Genomic DNA, 12,933 nt, shown 5'->3' with positions numbered 1-12,933 from the left:
CCTTGTGGCCGGAACTCTCCCTTGTAGATCCCTTCTTGTGGAACTCTCTCCTATGCAACTCTCCCTTTTGGAATGCTTTTTTGTGGACCTCTTCCTTCTAAACGCTTGCTTGATATACTATCCATTTGTATAGCTTCTTTGTGGAATTGCTCCTCGCGAGTCCCTTTGTCTCCCTCCGAAATCTCCCTTCAGTAATCCATGCGAGCTCTGCAAACAGAGACATTTGGAGTCGTCTAATCCACGACCAACAGGTCTGTCCGTCTTCTACTCCATTAATAGAGTACTGCGGTCGTGATCTCACCAGCAGGTTAAACACGAGGACCCATCCCTTCGTGCTTCCTCTCCTTTCTCTCTTCTCTGTAGCAGCGCCCTGTACTACTAGTACTCACCTCTTAGCGAATAGCATGGTTACGGTTGCTAAGCTGTGAAGCACGAGACTCTGAAGTCGTTTCAATAAATATAATGCTAAATAAATACGAAATCTAATACTAGTAATACAAAATTCTTAATGTTTCTATACTCTCTTTTACCTATTATTGCCGACAGGTTTCTTGTAAATTCCGTGTAAATGCTCTATGCACACACACTACCCGGCCGCCATTGCCGACGGTGCACAGTGACAGTTAAATATATCGCTAAATATATAGCTAAATATATAAATATATATAACTAATATATATATATATAAATATATATAGCTAAATATATAGCTTATATATAGCTATTATATATATATATATATATATATAATATATATATATATATATAACTGTCACTGTGCACCGTCGGCAATGGCGGCCAGGTAGTGTTTGTGCATAGAGCATTTGCGCAGTGATGTAGTATGTAGTGATGTAGTATGTATGTGTAGTGATGTAGTGATGTAGTAGGTAGTGATGTAGTATGTAGTGATGTAGTATGTAGCGATGTAGTGATGTAGTATGTAGTGATGTAGTGGTGTAATATGTAGTGATGTAGTATGTAGTATGTAGTATGCAGTGATGTAGTATGTAGTGATGTAGTGGTATAGTAGGTAGTGATGTAGAATGTAGTGATGTAGTATGTATGGATGTAGTATGTAGTGATGTAGTAGGCAGTGACGTAGTAGGTAGTGATGTAGTATGTAGCGACGTAGTAAACAGTGATTTTGCTTGTGTTGCAGCCAGTCGGAGAGAAAACAGCAGGTGACGATGCCGACAACGAAGGCCTACCAGCGGAGAAAAAGCGCACACGTCGACTACATCGCCAGCAACGAAAGGCAGCGATGTGAGTGCGATACCTGCGTGCGGGTAGCTGTAGACTAGTGTGTGTACATATGCCACAATATTCACAGAAAGGTGGTTTTCATGTCTGCATGTGGCATAATGTCTTCTAAATATATTCTGCTAAATGGTTATGATCATCTTGTACGCGACATGATTGTCGCAGTAAGATGGTTCTAGTGTGTTTATATGGTAGGATATTTACAGCAATATGGCTATAGTGTCTGTATATGATATAATATCCACTGTGTGCTTATCATCGTGTCTGTATGTGACACGATATTTGTATCATGTCGGTTTTGGTGTCTGTGTCGGCCACATTAACATTTATAGCACAATACAATGTCGGTAAATGCACGAGACACGTCAGTATATTATAAATAATACGCGTAATTGACGCATAACCCGCAGATCACGCTCGCTCCTGCATGCGCGCGTAAATTTGTCACATTTCGCACGGATACTGAATTCTGCAGAACTGTAATTAATTTAGCCAGCACGCGATACACACACACACGCGGGTATGCTCACGTTTATATCGCTTATAAACGCGTCGTGTACTATGATGCTCACCTATAACGCTTAGGCCAACAAACGCGTCCTGTGCTGTGATGGTAACCTACCGCTTACACGCGGGCTGTGCTGTGATGGTAACCTACCGCTTACACGCGTCCTGTGCTGTGATGGTAAACTACCGCTTACACGCGGGCTGTGCTGTGATGGTAAACTAGCGCTTACACACGCGTCCTGTGCTGGGATGGTAAACTAGCGCTTACACACGCGGGCTGTGCTGTGATGGTAACCTAGCGCTTACACACGCGGGCTTATCTGTGTGTGATACATCATACGTTCATTTCGGAGCTATAACAGAGAGAATGAGATTCAGAGGAGCAGAACCTTATAAACGCGGGCTGTGCTGTGTTTGATACCATCATACATTCATTTCGCAGCTATAACAGAGAGAAGGAGATTCAGCGGAGCAACGTGCAGCTGGTGAAGAGACTGCTTAATATAAAGCCGAGATACGATTGGAAAGCTATAGTAAGTTACCTACTAAAAATATAGTAATAGTAGTAGTAGTAGTAGTAATAATAATAACAGGAGCTAATAATGACAAATTTGTCATTCTTAGCTCCTGATAATAATAATAATAATAATAATAATAATAATAATAATAATTATATAATAATAATGAGTGGTGTGAACATACCCCGAGTCTCCGAGACCAGTTACCAACATCGGAGATACTACCATAATGTGCATGGGATATGGCAGTGCAGACAGATCGCACGATACCTGCAAACCGCGCTAATATAGTGCTCCACAACAGGAAAGCTGTTAAACTCCAAACTATACTAGTTGATTGACGTAGCCGTACCAGATGATACTAACATCATGGTGAAGGAAAGAGACAAACTCACCAAGTACAAAGATCTGGCGATCGAAATTAGGAGGATGTGGAATACCAAGACGAGAATTGTACCAGTGGTGGTTGGAGCCCTTGGGTCTATAAAGAATGGTTTTGAGAAAAACCTTAAGGAATTCCCTGGCCACCACACTGCCCAAGAAGTGCAGAAAATCGCACTATTGGGAACAGCACACATACTGCGAAAAATTCTGGATTGAATCCCTATGTCCCAGGTTGGGACACGGTCAACCCAGAAGCCACCGGCTAATGCCGTGATCCATATTGGAAATAATAATAATAAGAAGAAGAAGAAGAAGAAGAAGAAGAAGAAGAAGAAGAAGAAGAAGAAGAAGAATAAGAATAATAATACAGTATAATAATGCAATATAATAATATCAGGGGTGAATAATGACAAAATTGTCATTATTCACCACGATAATATGTGGTAATACATGGTAGTAAGTATATAACCATATAGTATATAGTAATATAGCAGTTATGAAGTTATAGACAAGGAGAAAGGACTACCATCGCCGCATTAGACACAACCATTGCGTAAAATAGCAGAACGAACGAACCATCTAACGAACCAAATAGCGAGCGAACGAATTAATGAATGTACGAACGAACCTCCGAACTGAACGAACGAATCGATAGCAAAAATGTAATTGCCTAGCATTGTATTTACTAACTTGAATTCTGAATTTCCTTTTAAACTGTGGCTACTAATATTGTATCGTAAGCGGCTATACCAAATATGTTATGAACGCTATTTGCAGCTATATAACACCATTCGACACACAAAAGTTGCTCCTATACATGAAAGATATTGATAAACCTTGATGTTACCCAACAGAGTATAGGGTTAGCAACTACTCTTACTACTACTTACTACTTAATAGCTACTTTTTACCACTTACTAACCTAATATGTTGGGTTACATATTTCCATCTACTATCGCGCAGAGCGTGATAAATACTTGACGCTGTATCGCCCCATGATAGCTGACAGATCCGTGACGTGTGACAACAGGTAGACAGGCGTGACGTGTTTCGCTGCGACACGTAATTTGTCACATTTTCATCTACTTCGTTTACGTCAATTCGTTACGGGTGTTCGATACGCTCTACTCGCCAGCTGATGCGCATGGCGGTACGTGTCAAGTCATAGAATCGCTCATCGAGGATCCATTAGGTCGTATCTATGGCCGTTGCTAGATACAATATTATAGCTCTTGTCAGCTGCTTTCTGCTTGCTGGTATCCATTACGATTGCAATTAGGCGTTCAACAATCGCCGCTCCCCCAGGTACGTTCCCACAGGTGCGCAAGCCATCGGTAATTTTAACGCGAGTCTGACTGTATAACGAGGCAGGAAATGCCTGTGCGTTCAAATCCTCTGAATTCTAGCCGAAAAAATATATGCCGATATAAATTCTATGCCGAATTTTATACTTGCGGCAGATGTTCGATCAATATTTATAGCATGTTTGGCCTTCGCCTGGCTATCATTTCTAATTAGAATCTAGTTCTATTAGCATTGCGAAAGATGGCGTGCTGTATGGAAGGAACACTGGTACCAGTGAATCCGCTTTTGTCATATCACCCCGGTGTGGCGCATTCGTGATTAGCAAAGACAATTTATTTTCGCTGTATGAAAGATTTGGGTGACAAACAGATGACAAACGCGACTTTCTGGTGACGAGCGAAGCGCGGTAAAGACGTTGTCACATCGTGTGCCTCTTGTCTGAACTTCGCGATTTTGATCCAGCTATTTTCGAGTGGTTATAGGCGTGGCTGTCAATGCGTTATTGGTTATATTGATGTGACGTGGCTTTGATCGCCGACTGTGCAAACAGTACAAAGGTCTGTAGTCCTGCGCGTACGTCTGATTGGGTTTAATGACAAATGTGCTGCACTTATGAACGCTGCTGGCTTCATATTGCCAACGATTTACGAAGATTTTACGACGGATTTTAGTTCTATAAGCACATAGAGGGGTTTAGACAGGAAAGGTTGACGCCCCGTTTGGGGTAAACGACATTAATTACATGCAGTTGATGGAAAATATCAGTCTGCATGGGCGGAGGAACGTCATAGGCGTAATTAAAACATGTCATTAATTCACTATGGCGAGCGGTGTGAAATTAAATACCGGCATAGCCACAGTGTTATACTGGTTACAGCCAGGCGTACAGGCACGACTAGCGCAAATAGTATATGTATCCACACCAGAAGATTAATTCCACGAGAATAACGGCTGGTGTTGTTTAAATAAAACATATCAAGTATTACGCATTCCGTCCATACCTTAAGATGAATTTGATACCCGATACCTTCGTTATAGATTCATGAATGCGTGTACGTATATTTTACACGCATGTAGTTATGCATCCACAGATATAATACCGTGCCGTCACGACCAGGAGCGCATGCACTTGATTATTAGTTTCTTGTCGATTGTTAAACACGTTAGGAAGCTAACGAACAAGTCGGTTTCGCATAGCTGTAGGTAATACGGTATACCTGTAGGTAACGTAGAACCGCCCCACGCCGTATCCCGTATCCCGTACCATGTGATTGTCGTAGCAGCATGAGTGACAATGTTAGCTCGCTAGTATAAGCGCTCTCGTGGCCTCTGAGCTTTATTCTCGGCTGTAACTTCACGGTCCACGCTTATACCATACTACCTCAAACTTTATCACGGAATGATGTATTGCTGCTTCTGCAAATAATAATAATAATAATAATAATAATGATAATAGTCTCATTAATAATAAACAGAATAATGCTGATGAAAGAGCGTTAGAAAACGTATTAAACCCTATGGTTAATTCTAGCGGGGAAGGCGCGTGGGTGTAATTAGCATGAAAAGCTAGCCGCACAGAGTATTAAATACGCTCCGTCCACCATTAGTAAATTAATGATAAACTTTACGCGATAGCATTTCTTTATGAAAAGCCATAACTGCGATAACATACATCGGTACTAATCGCGTTGAAAAAAATGCAGTCACGAATAAAATTGAAACAGTTTACGGCGGCGGTGGCTCTCCACGTTCTTTTGCTCAGCAGAGCGTAAATACACGAACATATCTCAGTAACCCACGACAGCGGCGAGCATAGCGAGAGAGTATGCATGCATTAATTAACACGTCTGTTATTTAAACTGCGCGTTATTCTCGAGGAATTAATTGATTAATTCACGTAGACATCTTTTCTGTACGCTAGTTGTGCATTGCATGCCACGCGTGTGGCTGTGCGGGTATTTAAACGCACCCCGCTCACTATAGTGAATTAATGATGCTGTTTACGCCGATGACGTTCCTCCGCCCATGGGAACTGATATTTTCCACCTATTACCTGTAATTAATGTCGTGTGCCCCAAATGAGCCGCCAACCGTTACTGTCTAGACCTCTATGTGCTTATAGAACTAGAATCCATCGGAAAATCTTCGTAGAACGTTAGGAATGTGAAGCTGCCCGTAACCTGACGTGTCACGTGTCATTACACCCAATCAGACTTATCACGCGCGGGACTACAGACATTTATACCGTTTGCACCGTCGGCGGACGAAGCTACTCGACGTCAATGACATGAACTCATCAGTGATTTAATAAAAGTAATAATTGTCTAATTGAATAATTAATCAACCAACCTTATAATTAACTAATTAATTTACTAACTAATTGCCTAAGTAATTAATGAACCTATAAGCATTAATTTAGGCAGCATAAGTTATTCCCTTTACCAATTTCCCATTTCGCTAATCGTGGGCTATATAAGGGGATGGTGCGTGTCCGCAGCCTACGACATCGCAGCATGCGTGTACGGTCGGTGCGGGAAATCGGAAGCCCTCGCTCCCCCGCATACATCTCCCGTGCAATTGTCGTGGCTTATGATTCCCTGGGCACGATCGTACGCCGTTTGATTAGTTTTCCCTCCATCCCCTCCCCCCCGCAACGACAGGAATATTCCCAGGTGAGATATTATGACGGCATGCTGTCGCAGGTATAGCAGTGCAGCGGGAACGGTAACCTCATTGCCTGCTAAACGCGACAACGGGCGTGTGCGTGCCCGTTCTCTCCTACTACAATACATGTGCTGTAGCGCATATTGAAGTATTTCAACGGCTATATATGTGTGCGTATTGAAGTATTTCATAGACAATATGTGCGCGTAATTAAGGATTACCAGCCTATATGTGGATGTATTAAAGTAGTTCAACGGCTGTATGTGTGCGTATACAAAGATTTCCAGGCTACATGTGTGCGTTGTAGGCTTTTCCCAGGCTAGGTATGTGTAGGCAGGGTGTGTATTTTAGTAATTTCCGCTATGGGTGTGCACTGTACCACTCGACACGCTATGCGTGTGTACCGTAACACTTTACCTGAAATATACGTCTATATTCTATCATCGTTTCCCGCGTGCAGCGTATAGTACACGCACTTCCCAAGCTAAGCATCTCTACGCAGGGCAGCATCCCTGGATGTCATATTCTACGTATTGCTCCGAAAAATTCCAGATATGTATTTTTGTACCGTGCTGCGGTATATCAGCAGATTCTGATCGGAATGAGATGCAGCCGTGACACACACACACACACATGATTATACCCCGCATAGCTGGTGGTATCAGGTGTTTTGTGTGTGCGTCTGCGTGTGTGTGTGTCTCTCTCTCTCTCTCTCTCTCTCTTTCTCTCTCTCTCTCTCTATATATATATATATATATATATATCCCCCATGATTGCTCGTAAAGCGATATACATCTAGGAAGGCCCAGGAACCCCAGCTAGAAACGGGTCTAGCGTTAGCGAAAGTTCAACGCAAAGCGGTCTCCAATAACGATCTATTCATCTTTAGGACATAGTCGAGTTTTTGGACACGGAAAATGGCGTCTCCTCAGACGGTGTTCGCATAGGTGGCGTTGTGTTCTCGGAAATCGCGAAGACGGTGACGAAATTCAACTATCTGGAACACCCCGTGCAGAGCTCACTCACCGCTGTGCAGGGGCAGATACAGGCGATACCATTTGACAGTAAGTCGTCAGAAAGTTTCTCTCATTTTTTTAATGAACTGTTAAATAATCCTCACCCGTTGTTGGTGATAAAAAACGTTATGATTCCGTATAAATTTACTCATAATTAATTTACTACTACTAATAATATTAATAACTATAATAATATAGTAAGAATAAGAACAATAAGAACAAGAAATATATAATAATGATAATTTATAAACAATAATAATAAAAATCCTCACCACCAACCTTGGAGCCATCGGCGAGCGAGTTTCATACATTCAATGGAAGTTCCTTGTATTCGAAGCTTCACGGTGATTCTTTTGTTTTAAGATGGCGGACATACTGCCACGAGAGTGGGTTTGCAGCGAGCCACCGACATTCTTCGGGCATACGGTCGGACCGATTCCCAGAAATCCGTGTTCGTGTTGACCGACGGGCAGTCAAACCGAGGCGGAAATCCGTGCTCAAAAGCGGCAGAGATGAAAAGTTATGGTACGCATGCGCAATCGGCATCGATTGCCGCCATATTAAAATCGGAACAATTTTCTTTTATATTGGATTCAATCGTTACCTAAATTTAGCGTACGAAATTGGCCATTTTACCTAACACGAAGATTAAAACAATTGTACTCGTTATTATACTAATAAATTATAACGTTGTAACAAAAATGAAGAGGGGAATTCAAGCATGGCGTGATCATTACTTTACAGGCTACGAAGTGTTCGTGTGGGCGATTGGAGCCAACACTGGAAGCAGCGCTCAGGCGGAGTTGGAATGCATTGCCACTGACTCCAGCCACATATTCAAGATCGACAGTTTCAGCAGCGCGCGGGATGTCACTACTCGCGTCCGTGTACTTCTTGGCTGAATACAAAATTTACAGTTTTGTTTTATATATTTTTTATTTTACAACGTCGACATCTCATCGTTAATAAAATAGTTTCTATCCAAATTTTCTATTAAACTGGCTAAAAACTACGTTATAATACTCATTCGCACTAACAAATATGATTGTTATTCCGGTTATTCCAGTTATTATAATCATCGCAATGTTTATTCTTAGCATACGTGATAGAGTCGAGTCGGCTCAGCGTGTTTAGTGATGTCAGACTTGTTTCATATATCGCTTCATTACGAATAAATCTATTCGTCTAATCTGACATGTACGCGTTGTTTATACCGGAAAAGTACATCCGGGTAAATTCGTCAACACAACGTGACGTCCGTTCTACCCGATAACGTTAACTATCGCAGGACATGATTTATAACAAAAATAAACGGTAAATCAAGAGACAGGAAGCGAGCGTGCGGCATGGCACGTCTAACGCATTCGTCCCTTATTTTCACCTAAAACTACGCACGGATACATGTGCGCGCATGTTAACACGCACCTCTATCTATATATATTTAACACAACTTGCTAATTTTCACTGCCTCAATTAACTCAACTATGCACTTAAAAAGTGCAAGTACCCAGTCATCCAAAAACCTGCAATCTTAACTTATAAAACACACGTAAAATTTACAGAAGACGGTCTAATATATATAACACACGTTCATGTATGGGTTCGAGCATGCGCAGTATGCGCGGAGAAATACACAAAATATCAAGAGCTAATAATACCTATAGGTATTGAAAATATCGATGACATAATTCTCAGCAAGCTCGTCCGTGTTGGCCGCACCGTGTCTAGTAGTTACGGAAGATGCGCACACAGTGATATAAGTAGAGCACGGGCCGGTTCCCTAGTTACGGCAAGTCAATACTAGGAGCAATCAATAACAACACTATACTGCCACGTTGAGAGAGTTCCGTTGCCTCGCTACACTCTTGGCTCCTCTAAATAGAAACTCGGCGTCTGTTCATAGCAAAGCTAATAACGTGAGCATTCGAATGAGAGCCGCTAATCCTTCAGTAAATCCAACTACTCGTCTTGTGCGTTATGCTAACAGTACTTGCCGTGTGTGTATGTTTACGTGTTTATGTTCATATACATATACGTTCTTTCTGGCTATGCTGTGAGAGGAGAAGATTTCCGCGTGCTTCTTCGTGTAGTTAGTCACTGATCTACGTCAATCGTCGTATAGTGACGGAGAGACATTTAGCGTTTGTTGTTTGTGTACGTGTTTACACGCGCGCGATGTTAGAATGAGCACAGAAGTCACATCCACGGCACCTCCGCACGATCAGTTCCCCCATCTGCCAAGCAAGACGAAATCCGAGGTAAGTTACGAACCCCGTGTAACAATTACGAAACAACAGATAAGACTAACTAAAATAGGCGGAAAGTACAAGGTGAAAGCAGAGAAAAAAATTCAGATCGAGTGCAGTTCTCTTAATGCTTGAATGTTTTTTGCAGCCGAATATTTCCGCTGTTTCGTTTTTCTTCAATTCGTGTCTAAATTTCTTTTTTAATATTCAAATCAAATTTATCTTAGCGAATTTATATCAATTCCTTTAGCTGATTTCATTCGGCTAGTCGTATATACGGGCGCTATTGTCTGACCGGTGCACAACGATTGCGCGTCTTTTAAAAAATAATTCTTTTGGTTTTACCCTTGACGCAAGTTCACGAACGAGGTGGACTCGTGTAACCTTTGTACTCTTATTATACATTATATAAGCAGTTAGACGGTCACACGCGGCTATTGACACAACACTCTGACTGCTTGACGTGTCGGCGATTTTGCAATATGCAATTAAACCTCTCAGAGGGGGGCAGGGAGGTGAAAAATACGTCGCGGTTCGAGTCGGGTTCGTTGTCGTGCAGTAGGATGGCATGGCAACAGGCAGACGCGATTACTTTTGGAGGAACGTGTTGATTACGTACGGTGTTTCTTATGCCGCAGTGTTTCGAGCCGGATTGCAGGTGCCGTGGTTTATAACCTGTTACGCAGACGGATTATACCCCGCATAGCTGGTGGTATCAGGTGTTTTGTGTGCGCGTCTGTGTGTGTGTGTGTGTGTGTGTTACACACACTCTATGATCACTAGATAGTGACTTTTTCTCCGTGTGACTGTAGGATTGTGACCTTCTCTCTGTGGTCACTAGACTGCGAGTTTCTCTCTGTGTGACTGTAGGATTGTGACCTTCATCTCTTTGGTCACTAGGCAGTGAGTTTTCCCTGTGTGATTGTAGGATTGTGACTTTCTTCGTTTTGGTCACTAGGCAGTGACTTTCTCTCTGTGTGACTGTAGGATTGTGACTTTCTTCGCTGTGGTCACTAGGCAGTGAATTTCTCTCTGTATAGGTGTAGGATTGTGATTTTTTTAATCTGCGGTCACTAGGCAGTGACTTTCTTTCCGTGTGACTGTAGGATTGTGACTTTCTTCTCTGTGGTCAGTAGTCAGTGAGTTTCTCTCTTCGTGATTGCAGCATTGTGGCTTCCGGTGATCACGTATAGTAAATGATCGCCGATATTTCGCTTCTCACTTACACTCACACTCACGATGAGCGGTGGTGAGTGTGAAGCCCTTACTACATGGATGCTAGCGGCTCGATGCCTGTGAGGCTTACTGTGAGGTCTACTGAAGAGATTTCTGCTACCCGGTGGAACAAACCGAACCCGGACTGACTTACCAGAGTGGAACCAGTTACCGGGTTCAGCTTCAGGAAAACATTGAAGCATGTAATGTGATGTTGATTCGAAATCATTAGTCGGCTGGTCATGGTCGACCATTTGTCATAATTACAAACTGATATATATATATATATGATATATCAGTATATGGGAATTTTGTCTACAGGAAGAAGAGTATCAGAAGAGAAAGCTTGTCTTGGAGAGTTTCAAAAGAGCTGCCGCTCAACCAGCCGCCGTACGTATAGCGGTCAGCGATATGTTTGTTTGTTTGTTTGTTTGTTTATAGCTGTGTTGTTTGGTCCACCCGTGTTATGTAATTACGGTTAGACCCTCAATGTAAACAACGGCGTGTTTTTATAATTGTGTATTTTTTCTTTTTAATAGACCGACGATGATACGTTACCACCGATCAAGGGCTACAGAAGGGTAGGTTTGATTTCCCGCTAATTCCCACACATTCAGCGACACTTTTCCACAATCTTTTTTCTCTACAATTGTAATGTAGTCACCAAATGTAACGTAATAAACATGAAATATCAAGTTCACGTAAACCGAGGATGCACCCTTGCCAACACACGTGATGCTAAATCGGATGCCACGAAGGGGAAAATAAATGATGGAATTCCTCGCTATGCATATTTGCTACACGGAACAATTTCTATCTGTGTCGATGTTCCGCTACGTCGGATGCCACTAATGAGGGAAATTAATTATATATGTCCTATCTGTGCGTAGCTGCTACATGAAATAATTTTGTCCTTGCAGAATAGCATGCCTCGCAGAGGCTCGCGTAGCTACAATGTTTACCTCAGCGAGTATCAGGTGAGCGTTACATCTGTGTTAAGTGACGTGAGGCTGACGCCCATGTCGGTGCTAACTATCGGTGTTACTCGGACCAGCTGACTTGTTGGCATAACGCTTAGAGATAGAGAGAAATCGCTTCGTGTCCTTTGCTATCCGTACCATCACCTGAGCTGACTTCGTAAGTTGCTGATAATCTATTCTTCCTTGTGGAACTCTCCCTCAATGTAGCGCTTTCTTCCGTTGAACTCTCCTTTGTGGATCTCTTTCTTGTGGATCTCTTCTGTGGAACATTCTCCGTGTGGCTCTCTCTCCCTTGTGGCCGGAACTCTCCCTTGTGGCCGGAACTTTCCCTTGTAGATCCCTTCTTGTGGAACTCTCTCCTGTAGAACTCTCCCTTTTGGAATGTTTTTTGTGGACCTCTTCCTTCTAAAACTCTTGCTTGATGTACTATCCATTTGTATAGCTTCTTTGTGGAATTGCTCCTTGCGAGTCCCTTTGTCTCCCTCCGAAATCTCCCTTCAGTAATCCATTGCGAGCTCTGCAACAGAGACATTTGGAGTCTGTCTAATCCACGACCAACAGGTCTGTCCGTTCTTCTACCTCCATTAATAGAGTACTGGTCGTGATCTACCAGCAGGTTAAACACGAGGACCCATCCCCTTCGTGCCTCCTCTCCCTTTCTCTCTTCTCTGTAGCAGCGCCCTGTAGTACCTAGTACTCACCTTCAGCGAATAGCATGGTTACGGTTGCCAAGCTGTTAAGCACAGGCACTTGAAGCGTTTCAATAAAATATAATGCTAAATAAATACGAAATCTAATACTAGTACTACAAAATTCTTAATGTTTCTATACTCTCTTT

At 42.4% G+C, this 12,933-nt stretch overlaps 1 protein-coding gene and 1 long non-coding RNA gene across 2 annotated transcripts in view; both read left to right on the top strand.

The window, feature by feature from the left end:
• The first annotated feature begins 2,230 nt into the window (after window positions 1-2,230).
• The window catches only part of LOC106819539 (protein FAM133A-like), a 17,540-nt gene continuing 6,837 nt past the window's right edge, over window positions 2,231-12,933 (top strand). Inside the window, exons 1-4 of the mRNA XM_014824159.1 lie at window positions 2,231-2,300; window positions 11,437-11,505; window positions 11,655-11,696; window positions 12,036-12,092. Coding sequence (XP_014679645.1) covers window positions 12,042-12,092 — 51 coding nt within the window. The 5' untranslated portion in view covers window positions 2,231-2,300; window positions 11,437-11,505; window positions 11,655-11,696; window positions 12,036-12,041. The remainder of the gene's footprint in view (window positions 2,301-11,436; window positions 11,506-11,654; window positions 11,697-12,035; window positions 12,093-12,933) is intronic.
• LOC106819625 lies at window positions 7,527-8,843 on the top strand. Its single transcript, XR_001395466.1, has 3 exons — window positions 7,527-7,702; window positions 8,018-8,179; window positions 8,399-8,843. It is a non-coding gene; the product is annotated as an uncharacterized LOC106819625 (long non-coding RNA).

The sequence above is a fragment of the Priapulus caudatus genome, unplaced genomic scaffold, assembly GCF_000485595.1.
Source record: "Priapulus caudatus unplaced genomic scaffold, Priapulus_caudatus-5.0.1 Scaffold39, whole genome shotgun sequence".
Taxonomy (NCBI): Eukaryota; Metazoa; Priapulida; class Priapulimorpha; order Priapulimorphida; family Priapulidae; genus Priapulus; species Priapulus caudatus.
Note: the sequence above shows the minus strand (reverse complement) of the source record. Positions and strands in the feature narration are given on the sequence as shown.